The sequence below is a fragment of the Cyanistes caeruleus genome, chromosome 1, assembly GCF_971803275.1.
Source record: "Cyanistes caeruleus chromosome 1, bCyaCae1.hap1.1, whole genome shotgun sequence".
NCBI classification, from domain to species: Eukaryota; Metazoa; Chordata; class Aves; order Passeriformes; family Paridae; genus Cyanistes; species Cyanistes caeruleus.
This window is the reverse complement of record NC_141701.1, coordinates 14,697,343-14,721,448: the sequence shown is the minus strand read 5'-3', so window position 1 is coordinate 14,721,448 and position 24,106 is coordinate 14,697,343. Positions and strand designations below refer to the sequence as shown.

Here is a 24,106-nt window from a genome sequence, read left to right as displayed (position 1 = left end):
TTTTCAAAAAGAATTCCAGAAGGATTTCTTAAGAAATACATTTACTACCAATGACAAGGATAGTGATTCATAAGCCATAAGGCCTTGCAAAGTCAAGATCACACATGACAACTTCTCCATGTGTTGGGTAGCTCCCATTTTTCATCGTGTCAGTTTTCTAATGTGGATTCTGATAATGAAGGAAGTATTTCCTTAGGGGAGAAAACTCATCAAGACACAGCTTTTTTCCCAGTGACCAATTGCATGTCATGAAAACCAAGGTCTGACACCAGCTGAGGACATGAGCAGTTGGACAGGTACGGAAATCTTGCTGCTTGGCAAGGTCCCAGACAATTTTTACTCACCTCTAGTGTAGTCAATACAATCTTCTCAACTGAAGAAAAATAAGCCTCCCACAAGAACTGTGTCTGCTGTCTAAGTGCTAGGATTTTATCCTGATGGATAGACCTGATTGTAGAAGGAATCTGTAATACAAGATGTAATATAGTCAGAAGCTTTAGAAACAACACAATCTCATCAAATTAATATGCTGCTGACAAGCCCTCTCCTCCATTAGCTGGTTGTACAGCTTCAGCATTCCCACCCAACAGAGATGTGTGTCAACATTTAAAGCCTTGATGTAAAACAAATGAGACACAACCCTTTATAACCTCTGATACTGAATATATTATTTTTTTTTAATTTGCTTTCTTTTAGTTTTTGACTGTTTTATAGTAAGGAAGCTACCCCCCTGTAGCCTTGTGGTGTGCCATAGTAAGGAGCTCCTCCATGCAACCCTCATTCTTTTCATCCCACAATATTTGAACAACCTAGTAACTGCAGGGGTTGAGAGTTCAATAATAATCCCTAAATTCCAAGTATATTAACAGGATCTGGAATTACATTTTCACAGCATGGCAACACTAAATGCCCTAAGGAAAACATAGCAACACCTTAAGTAAGACTCCAATTTTTGGGAGCCTGTGGAACAAATTCCATTTTACTAATTACCTTAGGTGGAAAGAATAACATCTTCCACAACATCTGTTATTCAAGGAAATAAGGAAAATCAATGTTTATTTTTGCCCTCTTTCCATTAAATCTATGCATTAAGTGTTGTGTAAGTTGATTTACAAATAAACTCTAAATTGTCCTGCTGCAGCACTTTTCCATTAAAAAATGTAACTGCTCACTAGATCAGAAGAGAAGGGTTTCATGTCTCCATCTTTCACCATCCCTACATCCTTTTTGAAACTAAGGTGTGTACATGGCATTTTTAAACTTAGGGCATTGACCAAGGCCTCCAGTACAACTTGGACAATGCAAAGTGACATTGTTGAGGGGATTTAACTGAAATTTGCTTCAGTGATGAGGGCTAGTCACAGCACTAGAAAGGCATTTAAGATATGTTGCTGCTTTCTGCTTATCCTTTTCTAGAAATGAACAGTTGTGTTGTTACACCTACATTTTTGTGATTTCTAACTGCAATCACAGAATTGTTTAAGTTGGAAAAGACCTCCAAGCTCATCGAGTCAAATCACTAAATTAGGCCAACTTGTTCTCAGATACTGGTTTCTCATAAATCTTCTGCCTGAGTCATTAGATTTAAAAGCAAATACCTGGGCTGTGTATTTGGTCCTTGTGCATTCTAGCTTATTCTGAAGTTTGTATCCCACCTCATTCAACCTTTTCCTGACCAAAACACATTCTGCTCACTCCTACAATATTCTGAGAAGAGGTGGTGATCATTATTTGCTTTCATGTGTCCCCAAATCAATTGATTTCTCGTGAAACCTTTTTCCCAAAGAAAATCTGCAGCTTTAAGAATTCACGTGTAAAAAATTTTCACAAAAACCAGCAAATTATTTACTTGCAGAATTTTCAACCAGGTCTGGACACTTTGCCCATGGCTCCACTGGGTGCAGTGTCAGATGGGCCAATCTTTGCTCTCTCAGCCCTTCAACTCTTAGACCATCATCTTAGAGATACTGCTAATACGATACAGACTTTGGGCTTATGAGAGAGTTAGCACTGCAGCAAGGTGGAGCAGAAGAAAATGGTCAGACTGTCCAAGATGCTACTTTATCTCACTTTCCTATAGGCCTTTTAAGTAGAACATAGGTCTTTAGGTAAAAGACTCCCTGCAAAAGTAGTATGGAAGACAGAACCTGAAAACATGTATTAGCACGTCTTTCTAAGAGATCACATCACTATTCATGATGTGTTCCAATAAGTAGAAGGATAAGAAACATTACCTGTACTGGCTGTACACATGTGTATTAATCACACCCAGAAACATTATCAGTAGCAAAGACAAGATTTAGGTCACTTCATAGTTAGGATACAGCATTTTCTCAATAAACATTTAATTGCAGTATGTGTAACCTTGTGTGGTGTGTGTGCATATGTGTGTAAGCAACCCATAAAATCAATACTCAATTCCCACTACAACTTTTGAAAGGGAATGCTGCTCTGACTATGAAGGTTACTGCACAAAGTTGGTGTTAAAGTGGTTTTACACCCCATACCATGCTTGTGAATGCCAGTAAACACAGTGTCAAGGTTAAAATGAGCCTTGATGGGGGCTCCATTACAACAGCTGGAAAGAAAAATCAGAGCTTCCATTTTAAATGCATTTGCCTATTAATCTACTTGTCCAAAAAGACAGGTGGGGAAAATGATGTATTAATACTAATCTGAATACTAATCTGGCATGATTATATTGAAATTATTAGAACTTTAATAAAAGGTCATTTCAGCAATGAGTAGGGGGGAGGGAAAAACCATCCTGCACAAATAAATGCAGAAAGGCTGGATTAAGCTCTCCCAGTGCTATGATGAGGAGAATATGCAAATAAAAACATCCGAGTTGCTCTCAAACAGGAAATGAAAAACTGTAACACAACAAAAACATTTCCCAGAGCAGACATTCAGGCCCTCTGCCAGCTCTTTAAAAACACTGTTAATAACAGTGCAGTAGCTGTTCAGTATGGAAGCAGCTGTATGAAGTGAACAAATGGCACGTTACCGGAAAACATGAAGATCAGCAAATTATTATTATTTAAAGAAAGACATAATTTTTCTCAGAAAAAATGTGCTGTCCACAAAAGCAAAAATCAAATGGCCCTTTTATATCTGCAGCTTGTACAGCATTAAGTAGAATACGCAGCACATTGCAAGGCTTGCTAGCATCTCTTCACAAATACTTACTTCTTTAGGCAAGTTAACAGCCATGCAATGACATTGCAAAGACACTTTGTTTTGAGGTGCCGCCACACCTATACCTTTGAGGGCTTCTCTCTGTGGACTTCAAGATTCAAAAAAAAAACAAAACCGAAAAACATTTAAAAAATAGCTTAGTGGCTACTTTATGTTTATTCCAGACCTTGTGGATCTCAGCCTTATGCTAAGCAATGGCTTTGGAAAAACTTTGGAAAAAGCAATTTTTCAAGAACTTCTCCTAACATGAACTGCTCTACAGAATTTACAGAATATATTTGGACTGCAAACCCACTAATGTAGCTGAAAAAACCCAAAACAACAACAGTGCATTTAAAATCAAAGTAGACAGTGAAAGTAGCAGGGTATATGTAACTTCTCAGCCCACTTTTGCTCTAAAACCTCAGGATTAACAGTAAGTGACAAGAATACTTGCTTCAGAAAGCAATGCTACATGGTCCACATATCAGAAAAGCGACAGATTCTGCTTCCCACCAAATTGTTAGATGATAACTCCTGCCTGAGAAATACCTGCTTTCCTGAGGATAGCCCTGAGGATAAACTATTTTTCAAGGACCGGAGCAGAATCCACCCTCAAATGTTTTCCCTTTCGTCACAGTACCTGGTCAGGTCTACCTCAGATTGGCATCCAAGTGCTCCGCACCAGAAGAGATGTCATGCTCTTTGCACAAGTAAGTCTCCTGCACTTAAGAATGTGGCTGCAATGACCTTCAGGTCAAATAATGAATGATGTCATATTAAATGAGTTCACAGCCAGTCTGACACAGACAATCCCTTCATGATAAAAAAAATCTTTTACAGCCCTGACCTTTTGGATTCATCTTCCCTGTCCATTTAGATGGTGGCAGCAATAACCGACTGATCTGCTGAAAGCCGCGGTCTCTTCCTTACCTGTAATAACAATCTCTCATCGCCTATGATGGCAGCTTGGTTCCAATCGATCACTTCCGAGAACGGCAGCTCCCATCCGTTGCTGAGCATGACCGGGACGCAGGCAGCCTGTGGGCACAGAGGCACGGCCACCATCAGCAGCTGCCCCACCACCAGGGCAGCTCCAGCTCTCCACCGGAACCACGACCCCGCTCCCTGCACAAGCTCAGGAGAGGCAACGTGGCGAGGAACACCAGAAGCCAGAAGCCACAGGAGGGCAGCCCACGTGTTTGTAGTTTTCCGTTTTGGGCTTATTCATATGCACTGAAAGGTGGGGTTTGCACAGACAGTGGCACTTGCAATCTGGTGCTTACTCTGCCAGATAAGGGCAGAGCTGTTCAATGCAACAGATGGAACACTGGGGAATTTAATACAAAATGATGGCCTTCCTTGCTGCTTTGTGAACCACTTAGCAGGGAGCAACTTCCCTAATTTTTACAGTACATTGCTGACAAGCTTACAGAAAATACAGACTGTATGTAACTCCTGACCACCTTTCCCATAAAGGAGTAAATTCTATATCCTGTTTGGTATCAACTTTCCAATCAGAGCCAAGTGCACAAATACAACTTGTATGTCATCACCTGTCTACAAAAATAAGAATTGTTGTATGTCCTGAAACAAACAAAAAGCATACACATTTAGTATCTATTTCTTACCAGTATTACCTGTCTAAACTAAGTAAACTTTTATGAGTTTTACAAGTTTTTCTGCACAGTCTGTGAATACTTAGCAAATAGGTCAGCATTTCCATAAACAAATGATCGCCACTATGATCTGGTCAGCTCAATCACAACATAAGATCTAAACCAAAAACCTTCTGATGTATGAAGTAACCTGAAAAAATGTACTATGTATGAAATAACTATGAAAAAATGTACCAGAGGATTTTTTATCAAGCCTGTGCTCTGGTTCAGTTCCTTTTGGATCAAACCAAGATTAAGTGCTCCAAATTTGGACCAGATTAGGGTTCAGGCCTCCCAAAAGATGGGATAAAGGAGAATCTTTCAGACTACTGTACCTTCCTTGAGAAGATGTATCATGCACAGCATCTTAGACTGGTCAAGTCTACATTACAGCACTGATTATTATGTGTAAACTGTGATCTTCTGTAAGGAATTACTTCAGTGCATGAAGAAAGCCAACCAGGAAACACTTAGCAATGTGTTTTGATGTTTAAAACATTCCACTAATGTGGATTAGGACTTTCAACATTACATGGATCCAGAAAAAAAACTGGGAATACATTATTATTGGTGAATACAGCTGCTATCCTTACAGTGAAATCCTCAGTTGTCTACATTTTATCATTGACCTGGAGCCCACAAGTTCTGTGTAGTGTGGTACACCCCCTGCTTTCTCCTCCTGAGATGATGTATCTAACAGAAGCTACATGACTTTGGGCCCAGAAAAGAGCAGAGCTGAGGAGTGCTCTTCAGGAGGATCTGAAGTGACTTGTCATCTCATACAAGCCAGTCCCACTTCTTCCTCTGAAGAGACTGGAAACAGAACAGCACTTTTTGGGCTATTAATCGTCTCTTTAGTATGAGAAAGAGGTAAGTGACAGTCCAGAACTTGGATCTCAAATTTGATTGCAGGTGTGGGGTTCAGTGGTTACACCTATGTGTCCAGAGCATGTAGGGTATCCAAAAAAACCCATCAAAGGCAGGCAGACATGACACAGGATCTACTGGAGTCCTTCTGCAGAAGCAGCAGAAAGCCAGAAGAGTTTTTGGGTACCCTGGGGCTTCTAAAATGACATAATATACCTATACTTAGGTATCTGAATCCTGCTCAGCACTGCAGTGAACAATTCTCTCTAACAGTGGCTAGGACATTTTATGGTTGATGATGAAAAGGGATGGGATGCCATTCATTAACAGCTTTACTGTCAGTGCTGTGACACTTTCCAAATGGCAAAACAACTGGAGGCAGGACCCTGTAAGGTGTGTTCACTTGCCATTTTACTGAAACCAAGTAGCTCCTTCTCTCCACTCCAGCCCCCATGGAAATCCAGATGCCAGACCTACAGGGGAGTTGCAGCACCTCACAAAATGTTCTCTATGTCTGACTGAAGATACAGGGCCCCAGGATTAAGCTGATTTGCAAAAAAACCAAAAAACGTCCCACCAGAGAGGCAGAAGGTGGAGTAGGCAGGTGTCAGGCTTGACCACTGAGCTGCCTGGCCACCTGGACTCTGGGGCCCTTTTGTACTGCCATGTGCTGCTGGCCCATAGTAAAAAGGGGACCACTAAATAAAACACTTTTTTAAAAGGTGAAGGATGTTCAGGTGCTGTCCCAGACAGCACACAAGCCCCTTGAGATCAGCTTATATCCACCTTCATGTGAGGCTTCCATCTGGAGCTTTACCAACTTCAGGCCACCTTCTGTGTGTTCAGCAAGCACCATCTCAAAACTGGCAATGCATAAGCAGGTCTGTTTTGTCTAAGCGAAAACAAAAAGCTATTTTTACTGCCCTAGGGCCTACATGTAAAGGCCAGTGCCTCCCAGGGGAAGGCTCACAGCTTGACAAAATACTGTTCTAAACCAATCTCTTAGCCTCACCACATCCAGGGAAACCCTTTTCCTGGAGATAAAGCAATCCAACCTTCAGATGAGTTCAGTGCCTCAGCCCCTCCTGGGAAGAAGCTGCCAATTGCTCCAGAAGTATGAATAGAGGCTTTCGCAAAGTGGATTACTGTCCACTAGGGAAATGAAACACATTTCCCTCCTCCCCACCTCCCTGCTATTGCACACTGAATTGCAGCCAGCGTAGTTCACTGCTTTAAACTGCAGCTCTTACCTGCAAAGCTTCCAAAAACCTGAAAGAGCCAAGCCTGCGGCCACGGGGAACCAGACAGAAAGTGGCATTGTGCAGCATTTCACGGTAATCATACCTAACAAGAACAGGGGAGAAAAGAGAAAATTCAATTAGTGGTGAGTCCTAGAGTAACTGGGCGTGAAAATGCAAACAGCTGTTGAGACACATCTGGATAAAATCATCCCCAACCAAGACCGTTCAGCACCAGGTTAACTATCTCCCTCTATGAACGTGTGTCAGCCTCCTCTCCGGCCCCTTTTTGTTCATCCTCAGGAGCAACCACCATGGGACAGGGCTGGAGAGAGTGCTAATGAGAGTGATAAGGAAGAAAGTAATTTTGCCTTTGCAATAATGAGCCGGTTCTGTATAAACTGTGCATGACTTCCAAGAACAAACTCACATTAAATATTTTGATACCCACTGCATTGTTGCAGTATTTCTGTTACCCTGATTTCTATTCAGATTTAGTCAAAGCCATGCATAACTGTGTTCACAAGAGGTTTGTACAAAGCAAAAAAAATATACAAACTATGCCAAAAAAATATTTCCTTATCAAGCAGGCACTAAAAAGGGATGGGGGGCTACAATGACTCACTTGGTGGTTATTGTTAAGTGTCAAGAGAGAAATAAACAACCAGATTTTGGCAATTAATCATACAGCTGCAATGATCCATGCTCCTCTGAATGAAAGTGCTGATAGACATTTCTGGTTGTTTTTTTTTCCCAATTACATCAATCACCACAAAATCATTCACCAAAATCACACATCAAATCCTACCAGTTTCCTGGCTGTTATTAGCAAACTGTACTTCTGACAAGCCCACTGAACACCATCTATTCTCCAGTGTCCTGGACTCTGCACATAGATGCTATTTTGACAGCAACTTGTACCACATAAATTTTTTGACACCAATAGTCTAATTTTACCATGTCCTGCAGGCAGAGCAAGTTTTTTTTTTGTATGTGTGTCTAGGTATATATATATATTATATTTTATATACAAAGAAGTCAGGATCTATGTTTGTATTCTCACACTAGCCAGACAGATGGGGGTAAGCCAATTTTCAATTATAAGCTCTGTCTTTAGGAAGAGACATCTTGCAAAGGCCCATTTGCTTAAACAAGCGTGCATAGCTAATTTGCACAAGAAAAGGTCACTGTGAATGGATTAAGATTATCTCCACTGAGAGTAAAATAAAACCCCTCATTGCATTAATTAAAACTACAAAACAGACTTCAAAGCCCCTTTTTTCTTTTGAATCCTATCTCAACTTTGGTTAAAATACATATATACATATGCCATCTGAGTGGTAGCTATTTATTTTTCTCTGTGTGGGATAGAGATTGGCAGCCATGTCCCAGCTCACCAGTCAGCACTGACACAGCATACAGGGGAAAATATTAGGACTGGAATACCAAAAAAAAAAAAAAAAAAATTAAAAAAAAAAATTGAAAAAAAATTTAGAAAGTTGCCATTTTTAAGCACTCGTTTTTTATATATTGAGAGGTCTGAGGCTCATTGTTTTTACTGTGTATTGTAGGACAGCAAATGTTAATAAATACCAAAAATAGAATACCCTGTAGGGCTAGAATATACCAGTCAGAAGTTCCCCATCATTAACTAGCTAAAAATGTAAAGTCCTGTTAATACCCTGGAACGCAATATTGTCCACAAAACATTGATGGCAATTCCAGAACACAAAGGAAAGCAGAGAGCAAGGCCACTGCAAGTGAGTCTTCCATATCCCAGTGACATCCTGTACTGGGCACCTTTTCTTTCATATCTAATTTGCTGGTATTAGGATAGATTTATAAAGGGATAAAAAAGGAAGAGGACTTTGTTGACCATTTTCCACCTCAAAACCAGTCAGCATCTTGCTCCCATTTTTGAGCCTTTTAAAACTTAACGTGATTGATTGCAGAGGTCTGTAATAAAACAGTTCATGGTCATAAAGCAATTTATCTACATCATATGTACACAGAAAGCCCAACCTTGATGTATGGGCACAAAATGTCTACTTGCTGCAGGGAGGACCCACAAATACAGAAGGAACAGATCCAGAGTAAAGTAATATCCACCAAGAGCTGCTGAAGTGAATGAACCGCACCAGAGATTCTACTGAACAAATTTCCCTGCCATTTCAACCAAATGCTCAATGGGATCTTTGAGCACAGTGATGGCTACTTTAAACCCCTCAGAGACCACTCTGGGATCAAGCATCTATTTGAAATCTGCAAACATGAAGTGCTATTTTTATTCCTATGAGTTCATGGGAAGCATGCCAAACAATGGGAGCACTCTGCCTTCCCTGGAAGACAGAAGATGGACCAGTATGTTTAAATACAAATTTGGGAACACTTCTTGTGCAATACATGTAACCAGCCCCAAATACACAAGCATTTCTGTGAGGCTGCAAGCATAGCTTTGTAATTGGAAGGATCACTTAAAGAAGAAATAATGTACATGTACCAAACAGTATTTCAGAATCAAACTTGCAGCAGAGACCATTTAATTTCTTTTTCTCCAGACTGTCATGCAGCATTTGGAGGAGACCTTGGCCACAATGTCACTTGGCAAATGAAGCTCCAGCCCACAGCCCATGCTGAGGACAGAAGGCTCAGGGCAACTCTCACTTTCAGGCTCCTTCCCATTCAGCCCAGACAGAACCATGCACACAGCATTTGATTTTTGCCAGCATTCTGTCAGGGACTGCAAAATGCTTATGTACATTTTTTTCCACATAGTAGAAAGTATACAGCAGTACACTTGAAACCATCTCTACACTTCCCTTAACTCAGACTTAAAATACTTTCAGTGAAGTGAGTGAAATAATCTCTATTATTAAAGGTAAGTATCTGAGTTAAGTATTTGCTGGACTTTAAATTTCTTCTTCCCATGTCCAGTAGAGAAATCAGAGCTGGCACAGACTTCCAGGAACACCCTCTCAGCAAGAATACCGATGCTGTACATTAAGTACCAATCTGGCATTTAATGCAAACAGTACTGCATCAACAACAGACTTTATTTCCCCACTATCTCAACTGATTAATCTCAACAAAACCTCAGGGAGACAATCAAGTATGAGAACCCCCACTCACAACTGGAGGAGGCATCATAAGCTATAGAGAAAATAGTCAAGTGTTTAGAAGAGGTTTTTCTAGGGTTTCCTCTTACTGTTCTCCCCAGTACTGGGGGTTATGTCTGTTTCCAGAACTACTTATTAGCATTAGCTGGTAACATCTGAAGATGGCAGGGACATTTGTTATGGTCTTCCAGCTAGCACTGCTGTGGTTTCTGCAAACTTGGAGCTGCCAGTGTATGTGGACAGCTCTCCTTTACCTGTCTACTGAGACCCTGTTTTTTTTACCCAGCTGTGGAGGTTTTTCAGGCTCAGGGCAAAGACCAGCACTGCAGAGCACTGAGGAGGGGCTGGCTGGGCACTTCCTCCTTAATTGTGCTGCTTCAGTGTTGCATTACTTCTGGCACTTTCTTCTCCTTCTGGCAGTTATCTTCCCTAGCATTTACTGTAGAAAAGCTTTTAGAGGAGTCCTCTGCTTTCCTCAGAAGGTATTTATTTCCAGAAAGCTCCAGGTTTCCACATTAGAAGACTGGCGGGGAGTGGGGGCACATGCTTATTGCTCATACATTCCTGATTCCTTCATTCTGCACGCTTGCACAGAGGTAACATTTTACTGCCAATTTTAGGGTCGGCTTGGCCTGGGTCTCAGCTGCAGCACTCAAATATGTTAAAATCCAAAATGCATATGCCTTAAAAATGACAGTTGGGTCTTCAAAACTAAAATAGCTACAGATTTAATCCAAAGCTGGCATCCCTCTGTAAGTATTAGAGGCATGTTTTATTGGCTTTCAGGCTTCTTTTTGTAATGATTAAGTATACCTTGTTCACAGCTAGTACCTTTTTAGGCAGCATAAAAGAATAGCTCTCTTTGCAATCAATTCTAATTTATACACAACTTAATTGAATTATTCCCTCCCTGCCACCACCCGTAGTTGAGGAAATATGTTTGGCCCCATCGATCACACAGGTATAAACACTGCAATGCCGTGTGGGCAATTATCCAAAGGAGAAACACTGCCTGGCCAAATGCTCCCACCATTTTAACTCCTTGATCCAACACACAGCGTCTGTCTTCCCCCATCCTGCCTTTTTTCTTTCTTTTTTTTTCTGGTGTGCCAACCATGTCAATCAGCACATGGATTAGAAGGCTGTTTGGGATTCCTGGTTCTCCATTATCCCAAGGAGCCCTGTCAGGCTGCAGAAGCTCTGCAGAGACTAATCAGCCATGCCATACATTCCTTCCTACAGCTTAAGCATTTCCCCATGTCAGTACACTGCAGAGATTATAAACTAGCCTGGGAAACATTTTCACTACAATTTTAGTACAAACTATTTTTTTGAAAGCCACATCTTCATCACCACTGATTGAAGAGAGGTCTAAAATATAAAAAAGACTGTTTAGACCAGCAGGTATATCTAGATGCAGTGATTATCATAACACTTTATCTAGCTATATGTCACCTGTCCTGTAGACAACATGTTTTTGTACAGGATACAATCACCATTCCCATTTCATAGATGTAAAACCTGAGACACAAATGACTGGTGGCTTCTCCAGCAGCTAGAGGGACCTCGGGAATGCTAACCACAGCATCTTGATCTTACTTCTTCCTCTCTGGTGATGCAGCATTCACTGAAATCCAGCTGCATGTTAAGGCTATTAAAATTCAGATGGAAATGCAGGAGCAGAACCCAAGCCAAATACAACAGGTTTAACTCAAATCAAATGCAATGGGTTTAACCCAGCACTACATATTTTAACAGTGCCACACATAATCCATCTTTTGGAAGATGCTGGAGCTCATCTTTGGCAGGGATTATCAGCACATTCCACTGTAGATGTCAGATGTGACTAGAGCTGCTTTTTTACTTCCTGAGCCAAAAAATTGTGATGGCACTTAACCAACTATGTCCAGAACTCCCTCTCTGAATCTACAAGCCCATGAATGCACCTTCATCTTCCAGAAGTTTCTGTATCATATGAAGTACTACAACAAAGACAGACAGTAAAACCTGTAACACAAGGATAAATGGAGAAGTGTTTCCCAGTTTTCTAGTATATTCCAGTATATTCCAGTATATTTTCAGCTATTAACCAACTGGCCATTTTTCCATGTGTGGATTCTTAATACAGATGGCTCTGAACTACTGGCTGGAGAGCCTGAGAAGAAACCCCACTCAGTCACACGGACCGTCTCGTTGCTTGGTTCCCACTAAGGTATGTTGGCTTTTAAATAAACTGTCAAGTAAAACTTGGCATTGAAAACACCAAGTGAGTAACTGCCTTTGTAGAAGAGCTGACAGCTCGGCTGTGTGTCAGATAGATAGCTGCCCAAGACTGAGCTGGGAAGGCTCACACATCCTGCTTGGAAGGGTGCTGTCACTGCGAACTGCTTGCTTCTGGATTTACGGCTGCGCAGTGCTTTGGGGTGATCTGAATGCTGGTTAACTGGCTACTGGCAGTTCATCTCCTGCTCTGCAAGTGCTGGTTGTGGAATTAGAAAGTTTGGAGGTGCAAAAACATAATTGGAAAACTTTTTTTTTCCCTGTTTAAAAGGCTAATTGATTTCACAGGTGTTTAATTATCATTTGCTGTGAGATAATACCTTGTAGTGCCATAAAAAATGGATTTAATTTTCGAGTGCTTGCAAAACCATTGCCAAAGCCAAGTTAGAGCGAAAGCTAGATAATTATTCTATAAATCAAACACACTGCCTCCTTTCTTTGAAATTTTTAATACTTGGCTATAATGATATCTGACGACCTTGAAACTAACATAAAAAGGATTTTCTTGCCAAGTGCTTGAAAGGCAGCCATTGGAGTATTTCTTTCAGTCTGCTGCCACCACACTGCCCTGGCTGCTGGACTCCAAGAGATGCTACTGTCTAACTACAGCGGCAGGCGCGAACAGCAGCTTCAGAACACTGGTAACAGCCGAGCACGGGCATGAGCATGAGCCCAATCTGAAAATTCTGAATAATTCTACTAGGCCATGCAATGGAAATGAAACTCTGTAAGCATGCAGCAGCTAGCACTGAAGCACAACTGTTTTCTCCATTCCATGCCAGCATATTCCTTTAGTTCAGAACGTTGGATTAACAATGAAAAACAGGGAAGTAGACTTTTCACTTTAATGCACTGCTAAAGAAACTTTATTTTACAGTTAAGATGGACAGTAACCATTAAAACTGAAAGTGTCTTTAAAATCTTCAATGACATCACTGTTGGATTCAGTTCACTTCAATATTATGCGGAAAAACATTTGGATAAACAAGCCGTTAAAGTCAATGTGCATTCCAACAAATAAAAATGCTCTAAGGATTTCTGTCTAAATATTTGCACATAATGTTCTGTAAATCTATATGATGCATGCAAGGCATGCACAACACTTGGACTGCAAAATGCTATCTAACTGGCTCTCAGCGTAGTGGCTAGACCACCCAGAACAAGTAGTGTTACACAGTAGCAAATGTGGTCTCAGCAACATAATTTGATATTTAAATATAACTGCTTATTTAGCAAGTGTACCAGAATGGGTTTGTAAGTGGCATGTCACAGGCAAACCTCGCAGATGTGCCTCTCTGGGCAGTGCAACACTACAGTTACCAGAAACCTGCAAATGGCAGTGTATAGTACATCTTTTAAAACCACTCACTCCTAGGCTTTGAAGTTCTCTAAGAGCGCCTGTTTCACAGCTGCACCTCACTGTGCTGGCACCGGGAAAACTCACATCATGCCTGAACAAGAAAAATCCATGGAGGAGCAAATGCAGTGCTTACCTGTATCTTGTGAAGAATGTAAATGCAGCCCCATATATTGCAAACACCCTCCAGGTCGGTGGGAAAGTGGTGATACTGATGCTCGCACGCACGGATGCACACCCAGAACATGCACACACAGAGCCACATGGTACAATTTTACCTGGCCTCACCTCCCCTGCCATGCCTTTTGAAGTGACAAAAGCATGTATGAATGCTCTTTGTCTGAAAAGCGCCCAGCTGGTACTTACTGACCACCAAGGTGCTGGACCCTTACAACGTAAAGGTAAGACTAAGCCTATTAAGAAGATCCAGTGGCTCAGACAGCCGGTTTCTAACAGGGTTCTTCTAACAATACATTATATCAGCACTTTGCATCACTATGGTACCTCTACCTTGCCATTTTCTGGAGATCATAAACTCCTTTTAGAATATTTTTATATAAAGAACCCCAGCCTGCTGGCAGAACAAAGCAGCACCTCCACTTCACCGATGAAACCACCATGCAGCCTGAACTTGGGCTTTATCTACTCAGCTTTGCTCCTCAGTATTCTACATAGAAAAATGCAGGAGTAAGTTCAGAGTAGTATCTTGATAGTAACTCTTAATGGTCTGCTTTGGTGTTTCAACAGGGAACTACTAAATATACTGGGCTGCATCAAAAGAAGTGCGACCAGCAGGTTATGGAGATGGTTCTCCCCCTCTGCTCCACCCTGGTGAGACCCCACCTGGAGCACAGGGTCCAGCTCTGGGATCCCCAGCATCAGAAAGACATTGACTTGTCCGAGCAGGTCCAGAGGAGGCCACGGAGACAATCAGAGGGCTGGAGCACCTCTCCTAAGAGGAAAGGCTGAGAGTTTGGGCTGTTCAGCCTGGAGAAGGCTCCAGTGAGTCCTTACTGCAGCTTTTCAATATATAAAGGGGCTTCTATGAAAAGTAGAAAGAAGACATTTTACCACATCCTGTAGTGACAAGAGTAATGCTTTTAAATTTAAAGTGGTTGGATTTACACTGGACATAAGGAAGGTGGGAGGGTGATGAGGCACTAGAACAGATTGTCCAGAGATGTTGTGGATGTCCCATCCCTGAAAGTGTTCAAGGCCAGGTTGGACGGGGCTCAGAGCAACCTGGTCTAGAGGAAAGTATCCCTGCCCATGGCAGAGAGGCTGGACTATCTAGTTAGTTATTTTATATCTTAAAATATACTTTCCAACACACATAATTCAGTAATTCTATGATACTTATTTTTAAAATTTGGGATGTTCTAGTTTGTCCTTCACAGAGTGACTTTGTTTGGACTTTAGCTCTTTCCTAGCAGTGAAGCAGTGTCAAACACTTGTCCTAAATAGCTCCATCTACTCCCATTAACCAAACTCACATGCTGTGACAATCTAGCGGTGAACACCTTTGGGGTAATTTCCTACTGCAATGACAATTTTCTTATTGATTTATTGCCTAACTTAAAAAAAACCAAAATAAAAAAATCCCCAACAAACCAAAAAACCAAACCACTACTGAAATTTCAGTTATTAAAGCATCAGTTCGGATTAAAGACTCAAACAAAGAAAAATCTATACTGCATTTTCTGAACAAAGAAACAAATTCTAGTTCATCTGCCACCCACTCTAATTTTGAGATTACAGGACATACCTGAAAGCCTCAGCATGCAGAGATATAAAAGACTTATTGTGAGATCTTTCACCTGTCAACACACCTGTTGGCTCTGAAGCTGATGACTGCTACCTACCTGTCAAAAATATAAAAGGCCTCCAAATCTTTCTTAATTATTTTTAAATGTCTCTTTATTAAAAACTTGAGGTTAAAAAATGCTGAAGAGGATCAGTTTTCCCGACTTTCACACTGCAGCATGTGTGGTTTTTGAATGTTTTAAATAACCTAGGAAGAAAAAAGCTTGATTACAGGACCCAGAGGGTAAAATATGGATAAAATCGGTGTTTTGCACCTATTTATGCAACAGTCCAGTAACTGGACCCAACAGAGACCGGAGGACTCCATTGTAAAGAATACCTCTCCATTAAGCTGCCTGTAGGACTGGGGCTTCAGCAGGGCAGTAGAGAAAGTACAACCCCCTGAAGATGGAATTAGAAGGGGTTATAGTTTCTATTCTTGCTTTGAATGTCTAGCTGAGCTCTTTACCAAACGATTTAGAATAGTCCTTATGAAGCTTATCATTTTCTACTCAGCTCCACAGATTTTCCCATTACGGCTATCAAGCTCCTAAGTGGCTTGTTGGCATCTTTAAAAGTTATAGTTCTCCAGACGCAACATCTAAAAATGGAAAGCAAAGATGATGTGCAATGGCTCTAATTATGCAGGAGTTCATTTCTATGAATGACTGGATTTGTTTCCAAAAAAACAAAGAGGGACTTTACACAGGAACTGCTGGCAGAGCCCCATGTTGTCTAGGCATGCTGACCTAAAATGTGACCATGCTTGGAGGAGAAATTAGTTCAGCAAATCCAAGGAACAACTTTGAATGAAACAGAGAAGTGATTTTTTTACTCATACAGAGTCAGCTGCAACTTAGTCCCCAGGAGCAGTACACCCTAACACATCTAGATACTTTGTTATTTTGGCTGATTATTAATTCTTCTACTTGCCTTCATCTCAGGACGTCCAAGTATTTTCTTTCTCCTTTCTGTAAATGAGACAAAGCTACCTCAAAAGCAGGATTAGGACACAAAGTGGGGAAGTGGGGCAGGAAACAACCCTAATTCTGTGTATTTTGGTTTTGTAGTTCTGAATTTTAGGTTAAAATCCCAGCACTGTTAACAGTCCAGGGTGGTTTCCACTGTCTGACAGCAGGTACTGTATTTTGGATTTACTGAGGACTAACTTCTGCAATAAAGCAGAGCAGGAGTGTGAACTCTCAAAGGACAGGAAACTACTTTTTTTTTTTTTTTTTCATTATTGCAGTCAACAGTCAGTATTAAAATAATTTTTATTTCTGAGAGAGAGAAAAGAGAATGTAGCAGGAAATATCCAATTATAAATGTTTTTTGGTGATGCCTCCTATAGCCATTCACAGTTTTGCTAAGATAAAGCTAATCAAGGCCATGCCATGTGTTGTTTGAGAGCCAGGACTGTGCTTCACTGAGTAGCCAGGTAAAATGGAATCTGTCACTGCAGATCTGCTCCTTCTCTGTGCTTGCTCACTTCTGCTCTGCTCCTTCGCTGTGCTTGCTCACTTCTGCTGACTACAGTAAAATCCAAGTTTTCTCTTATTCATTTTTCCAAGCAAAAAAGGCATCTATAAGTAGTGCATTGGTTCTCTTCCCTTCTACATCACCAAGTGCCCTTTGGAACCACTCTCCTCCTCAGCCAGAGTGATTTTCATGCCATTAAGCATCAGTTTAGAACTGCAGATGGCTTCTATTAGGTGTTTCTTATCTTCCACAGTGTTGTTGAGGCAGCTCCAGTGGTCTTCAGTTGATGATGAACCAGAGCAGGGTGTCTATACTACACTCAGTAAGGTTGGAAAGAGTTTTATCCCCTTTCAAAGGTACATGGGATAATTGTTTCAAACTGAAGGAAGCTAAGTTTAGACTGGATACAAGGAAGAAATTTGTCATATTGAGGGTGCTAAGACACTGGAATAGATTGCCCAGGAAAGCTCAGGACGTCCGGTCACTGTAAGTGTTCAAGGTCAGATTGGCTGGGGTTTTGAGCAATCTGATCTATTGAAAGATGGCCTGTCCACAGCAGGAGATTGGACTTCATGATTTTTAAGATCCAACCCAAACCTTCCTATGGTTCTGTAAGTCCCCACTGTGACATACAGGACTTTTAGGCAAAATTGCTGTCTAAAAAGCCCCAGAAGCATATTTGCATCCATGCATACTTATATGCACACACTTCACACTATTTACAAAGGACTTTCATCTGGAAACCACTGATGCACATGCTTAGGCTTCTTCTCCTGCCTGACCCTGCCCTGACACAATCAAAGAACTTCACATATGATTTCTGCAAGATTACTTTTTCAGAAAACAAGGCCCATTTTGAAAACAAAGTTACCACAGTAAACTAAAGGAGAGCTCTTCTTAAGCATGAAAAGCAAGAAAATCAGTCTGAAAATGTTAAATGCCAGACACTATATAAACAAGACCATTTCACAGCTCTGAGCACCACTGTCACTTTGCTCCTAAGCATCCCATGGACATACCTGCTGATGGTGATTGCCTGACTGCTCACATCTGTACCTCCAGTGCCTCACCACAGTGTCAGGCACCTGAGCTATGTTGGGCTTGAAACTATGAGCTGCAGATGGTGTTTCTCTGTCCCTATTGATGCCCATTCCTGCTCATGGTGCTCAGCACTGCTCACAACCCTGTTTCCCCTTTTTAGCATTCCTGCCCCGCTGGGCAGTGTTTGCCTGAACATGCTATGTCTGTTTGCAAGCTAATAAATTATTTACATAAACTATTCAGGCATAGCAGCAAAGATATAAAACATTTATCAACAAAAGGAACAGTTTGTCATTTTAAAGTAATTATGTTTCTTTAAAGAAACCAACAAATTCAGTTGTCTCAGAATTACTTACTAGTTTGTGCATACTTGAAAGGACTCCCTCCTTTGCAGAAAGGCATCTCCACTCCAAATAAAGCTTTAACCATGAGAAATTTTATACCTCAGCAAGGAAATCTAAAGCTGGTAGGTTTTGTAGCCAGAACCCCAATGAGAAGCACAGATCAGGTTAGGCATATGTTGGCACCTTCTCCTATGATCTGCCAAACACTGAAACACTTCACATGAGCTGTAGGAGAGCAGGGAACTCCTAAGTGTATTTACAACTCTGCTCTGGGGCCAGTAGCTGAAGCACACCTACACACTTACACCAGGGAGCAGTTCTACCAGCCCCATTCCTGGAACACTGCCAGACACCTCCTCCAGCCCCACAGGGAAGTGTGCAGGGCCAGAATGACACTACCTGCCAAAAAAGCCCTTTGCTCTCTCCCTGCTTCCTGCCCTGTCTTTAATATCTCCTCCAGCCGTGAAGGTGCAAGGACAAATGGAAAGGGAAAGGCATCATCATGCAAGTGCTCAGAGGGACCTATGATCTGGTGTGCTCTGCAGATTGCCAAGAAAAACATGACTGTCCAGACAAAAGGGTTTACGAGAGGATGCCAGCAGTGATGAGATTAGTCAGAGGAACAACAGCTCTTCAGCCAAATGCTAACAGCCAACAGATGGATGAGAAAAGTGCTGACTGTAAGAGAGGCCATGCAATGATGCAGTACAACATGCAACTGGACTGCTTTTTTATACAGGTGTGTTAATGCTGGAATTAGCATTAGTTATAGCATATAGCATATTAGTTTTAAAATACTTAGTATTATTTTTGAAATTCCAGTGATAAGCACAGAGCAGGTGAAAAGACATCTGTGAAAGAGGCTTCTCTATCATAGTAACTTCAACTTCCTACCTCTCAAAAACTGTAATTACAGCCCCCTGTGCTAGTGGGAGAACAGGCTGCACAGTTTTCAGACGAGTCTGGGTTTTGTGTGTTGTGTCTCCAAGGGGCATAAACAAGACCTTGAGCTCTCCCTACAAACTTCCAGGCAGCTGTTCTCCCCCTGCCCTTCTCAGACTCCAGATGGGCTGCGATACAGGCCTTTTCCTACAGCGGTGCCTCAAATCATGTGTTAGATGTGTCAGCAATTTTTGCCAATGTTGGAGACTAAAAAGGTACCGACCTAGAGCAGGGTTCTGGAGCATCCTCATGCAGCACAGACATCTTTTACATACTATTTGAGAGACTGTATGATGCTGTAAACCAAATTGCTTGACATCTGAAACAAGACTTTTTACCTTAGAAAGGAGCAATTCTGTATAGGATTAGAGGGTCACTGTGGACAAGAAGCACAAGGCTGTTACAGACGAGCAAATGAATCCTTCGACACATCAACCGTGTACACACAGAGAAGAAATTGTCCCTTTGTACCTGGAGTCAGTGAGGCAGACACCAGAAACTACTCTGTGCTAACATCTCCACATCTTATAAAGATGGTGAATAATTGAAGACAGAGAAAAGGGACAGAGAAGTTATTTAAAGGACTGTAGTAAATACCCTTCTGAGAGAGACTGAAAGACCTCAGCTTGTTCAGCTTATCAGTGAGAAGAGGAAGAAGTGGCTTGATTACAGCATATAAGTGGCTCTACAGGGAGAAAAATAAAAGGAAGCAAGAGTTCTTCAACCTGCTGAAAAAGGGCATAACAAGAATCGAGAGGTGGAAGCTAAAAGTGAAACAAACATCAATAGAAATCTGTAGTAATGCCTGGCACTGAAGGTATTTTAAGCACTGAACCAAACTGCCAGGAGAGATGGTGGCTCCCCCACTAAGTGATCTCTTGAAATCGGAAGGAAGTGCTTAGCCAGAGGACACACGGTAACTCATCCTGCTTTACTGGATGCAGCACGGGGTAAAGTGGGTGACACAGAATGGGCTGCGCAGGAGATCAGACAGAGTAATCTCCTGGTCCATCTGGCCTTCCATTTTCTGTAAAAGCTACTGCTATCTGGTGCTTTTTCACAGTCCTGAGCACAAAGCCTCTACCTGCAATATTCCATCATGTAAACTTCATCCAATTACATTAGGACTGAAATGCCTGGGGGTATCGTCTGATAAGCAGCCCAGGCACTACTTAGATCACTTTACTGAAGGTACAACAAGAATTTGTTGTAAGACTAAGTAACAACAATCTACACCTCATAACAAATAACCTTCAGGATTTTTCTACTTCAGACCAACACATTCAGCTTACTCAAGAATTATTTATCTGATGGACAGACAGTTGCAAACATATCTTTTCTTTTCTTTTTTTTTTTTTTTTTTAAAAAAAAAGTGAGACCAATATTGTATTTCTATGGATCTCAACTGGTTCTATTCCTACAAAATTCTCCACTGAACTTTTCCACAGGGATGATCATCCCAAATAAAGTATCAAGGTTGATTATCATTTTGGCAAACTTAAGAGAGGCATTCATAATTTAGCGGAGAAGAAGGGGGAAAGCCCCAAACCAAAAAACCATTATGCCTAGATGGAAATTTTAAAATGATCTTGTTTTAATGGATTACTGAAGCCTTCCTGAGTTTATCTGCAGATGCTGGAAGCATGAATGGATAAAACTGGAAGCCTAGGGATTAGCAAAGTCATTAACACAATCACATTTTCCCTATGCGGAATATTTTCTCCTCCCTCTGCCTTTCAAAGGTTTATCATCTCTGTCTAGCAATGCAGCCAGTTCTTACACAAAACCTACCAAGATCTTTGTAATTTAGTTGGGAACATCAGTGTTTATTATCTTTTGCACTGAGACGTCCTGTTTAAAACTAGTTTCTCATCACAAATTAATGTTCTGATGTGGGAGGTTTGCAGAAATGGAGAAACAGAAATAAATTTGAAGGCAGCTCCTTGCTTATTTTATCATCCCCCAGGTTAGTTTGTGTTCAGAGGGGAGAAAGGTCTGAGCACTGTAGTCACACTTCTTAAGTACAGGGTTTTTTGTTTTATACCTTCCTCTGCTTTGGGCTTTCTTGCTCTGCTGCATAAATACATCTCTAGCAGAAACATGACCATGCAAGGAGATGTGCAGTTTGTGTTTTGCCCACACCATGGCATCTCGAGCTGGTTGTGGTTTCACAGGTGTCTCCCAGCTCTCAGCTCATAAAGCAGCCTCTCAGCCCCTTCTCCTTCAGCCTGACAGGTTTGGCATGGTTCTGTGGTGACCTTTTCCATGGAGTTTTGAAGGATAACATAATTGCTGCCTCAGCAGATTCCCCAAGAAATTCATGAGAGAGCTTTCAGTTCCAGTTTTGTGAGGAATCTGGAAAAAATTAAGACTTTAAAGTGACACACGACCTTACTGTCTGTCCCAGTGCTGCCACAAATGTCAAAAGCCTCAGAAAACACTGCTTGAATCAGAGTTTTGACAAAAACCCCATAGAGAGGTTATGGCAGATGATATTAACCCATTATTCTGTGAATTCTATCATAGTTGGTAATTTTTGGGTCTCTCCTCAACCCCCAGGCTCCTGACAAATGCACAAATTCATTTTGCCCAAGGAACCAGCACACTGTATTCAGATGAATGCTGCAGGGAAATGTCCATAGGCATCTTCTGTAGTTGTTTCTATTCATTACAGCTGCAGTCCAGCAGTCTCTTAGCCTCAGGTGTTAATGCATCTACACTCTTACCTATTTGCAGGAACATAACTACTCTGCCCGTGTTACACGTGGAGGGAAGGGCAGCTCTGCCTGGGCTGGAAGACACACTGTTCCACAGCACCCCAGGCATGGATGGTGGTGTGGTGCTGCTTTCCCAGTGATACAAACCAGATCCCACTAAAAGCAGGTACCTGTCTCATCCTGTCTTGTAGCCCTGCTGCACAGGAGAGGAAAGAAGAGAGCAGGCTCAGGAGACAGCCAGATGCTGCGTAGGAACACGAGCCTCCTTGACTGCAAAAGGAGAGCTTGGCTCTGGGGTTAAGCAGGACTGAAAGGCCAAGCTCCCAGCAGAGACATCCCCGCGGGCTGCCTGGGGCACGGCAGTGGCCGGGTCTCCCAAGGATAGGACAGCAGCCTTGCTGGCAGGATCCAGCCACACGAGGTTCTTACTCGCACACTGCAGTCACGCTGCCCTCAGGGGCCAGCCCAGATGCTCTCATAAATTAGTGCACTGAGGTCACCACAGCCAGGTTTTTACACATCCCAGCCTACAACAACCCTGTTAAAAGCTGTGCTCTCTTCCTGAAGGCATGTGGCTGCCGACAGCAAGCCCAGGCCAAGGACACACGGTGCCTGTGCCAGCGGCCCCATGGCCTCCTGTGCAGAGCCACAATGCAGCTGTGGACATCCCCTGCAACCTCAGCCCTGGAGCTTCAGCCTCTGGAGTTTGAAAAATGTGGCTGTAGTTTTCACACATCAACAGCAACAAGGCTTTTACTTTGCTCTGTCCAGTGCTTAGCAAAACACACCAAGGTCAAAGAAAGAACATGACTTGAAGGTTCCTTGCCAGCAGCACCAGGGTCTTGGTGCCTCACAGAGGTTACGCCAGCAGGAAAAGCGCTTCTGCCTCTGACGTCTGTACTGTGACCCCGAACAGCCAACACCGGGCGAGTCCTGTGCGTAGCCCGAGGACTGTTTGTAAAATGATCGATGACGCACGCAAATGGCCTCTTGTTTGTCTTACTGTACACTGCAAATATTGCTTTTAACGATGAGGTTTTTGCCAAATGGTTCTGAACACACCCAAAACGGGATCCTGGAGATAAAACTGCAAAAACAGAGTAATGTAATCACCAGCTGTCTTCCAAGAGGGACTGATCAATGTCCTCTGGTTTGGGCTTAGACTGCAGCACTGGTTTGGCAGAGCTGAAAAGTGGATGGAAGTAGCACCAGCTACCCACCTCTGCTACTCTTAGGATCAGCCCAGATTGCAGGAAGCTGCTGAATTGCTTTTAAGCTGAAAATCCTCTCCTACTCAGCTTCTGGACCAACTCGAGCCCTTAACACTTGAATTTCCTCAGTTTCCAAAGATTTACTCAGAACATGGTTTTGAAGGGGTCTAAGTCAATAATGAATACACAGGTGTATATTTTTTAAAGCAGGATCTCTACTTTTACCAATTGGTAAAATTATATCCGTGGTTACCATATGATTGTACTATGTCCCCAAACTGAGTAAAACTGAACTTGTGCCTCTTTAAAAATCAGGTGCAAAAGGCTTGTAAGAGGAAGGTAAGGGAATTATTCTCCATCCGAGCCCTCTGCTGAGGTCAGGTGGATGATGTTGGCCAGATTCTGCTCTCAGTTACTCTGGTGTGAATCTCAGTGGAGTTGCTCTGGATTTACACCGATGTAGCTGAGAAAAAAACCTGCCCTGTCAGTTTTCTTTCTTTGGTGACTGTTCTTCTAAATCTTGGGCTCCATCTTAGACCTGCTTCTTCTTATGAGTTGTCTGACTTCACCACGATGCCAGCTGGCATTTCTCTGCTGAACTGCCAGTGTTTAGTTCAGAGGATTTCCAGACGGCTTCATGGATACTCCTACAAAAAAAAGCAGCTCAAGAGGTACCTTGCATATTCTGAGTGCAGTCATTCAGCAAGCAGGTCCAAATGGCTCTGCCTGTGCTCCAGAAAAAATCACCAGCATCATGGAAATTGGAGTTTAATGTTCTGCATTTAAAGCCAAGAGTTTTTTAATCTTTGGCACTTGTGAAAGGCTGTTTTTCACAAAACTGAGTGATAAAACCCTACAAAAAACACTCATCCCCAA

The 24,106-nt window shown here is 42.0% G+C and overlaps 1 protein-coding gene across 1 annotated transcript in view; it reads right to left on the bottom strand.

Moving 5' to 3' along the window:
- EXT1 (exostosin glycosyltransferase 1) overlaps positions 1-24,106 on the bottom strand; it is a 176,131-nt gene that overhangs the window by 18,613 nt on the left and 133,412 nt on the right. The window contains exons 2-4 of the mRNA XM_023921407.2: positions 6,953-7,046; positions 4,111-4,218; positions 345-464 (exon numbers count right to left, since the gene is read on the bottom strand). Coding sequence (XP_023777175.2) covers positions 345-464; positions 4,111-4,218; positions 6,953-7,046 — 322 coding nt within the window. The remainder of the gene's footprint in view (positions 1-344; positions 465-4,110; positions 4,219-6,952; positions 7,047-24,106) is intronic.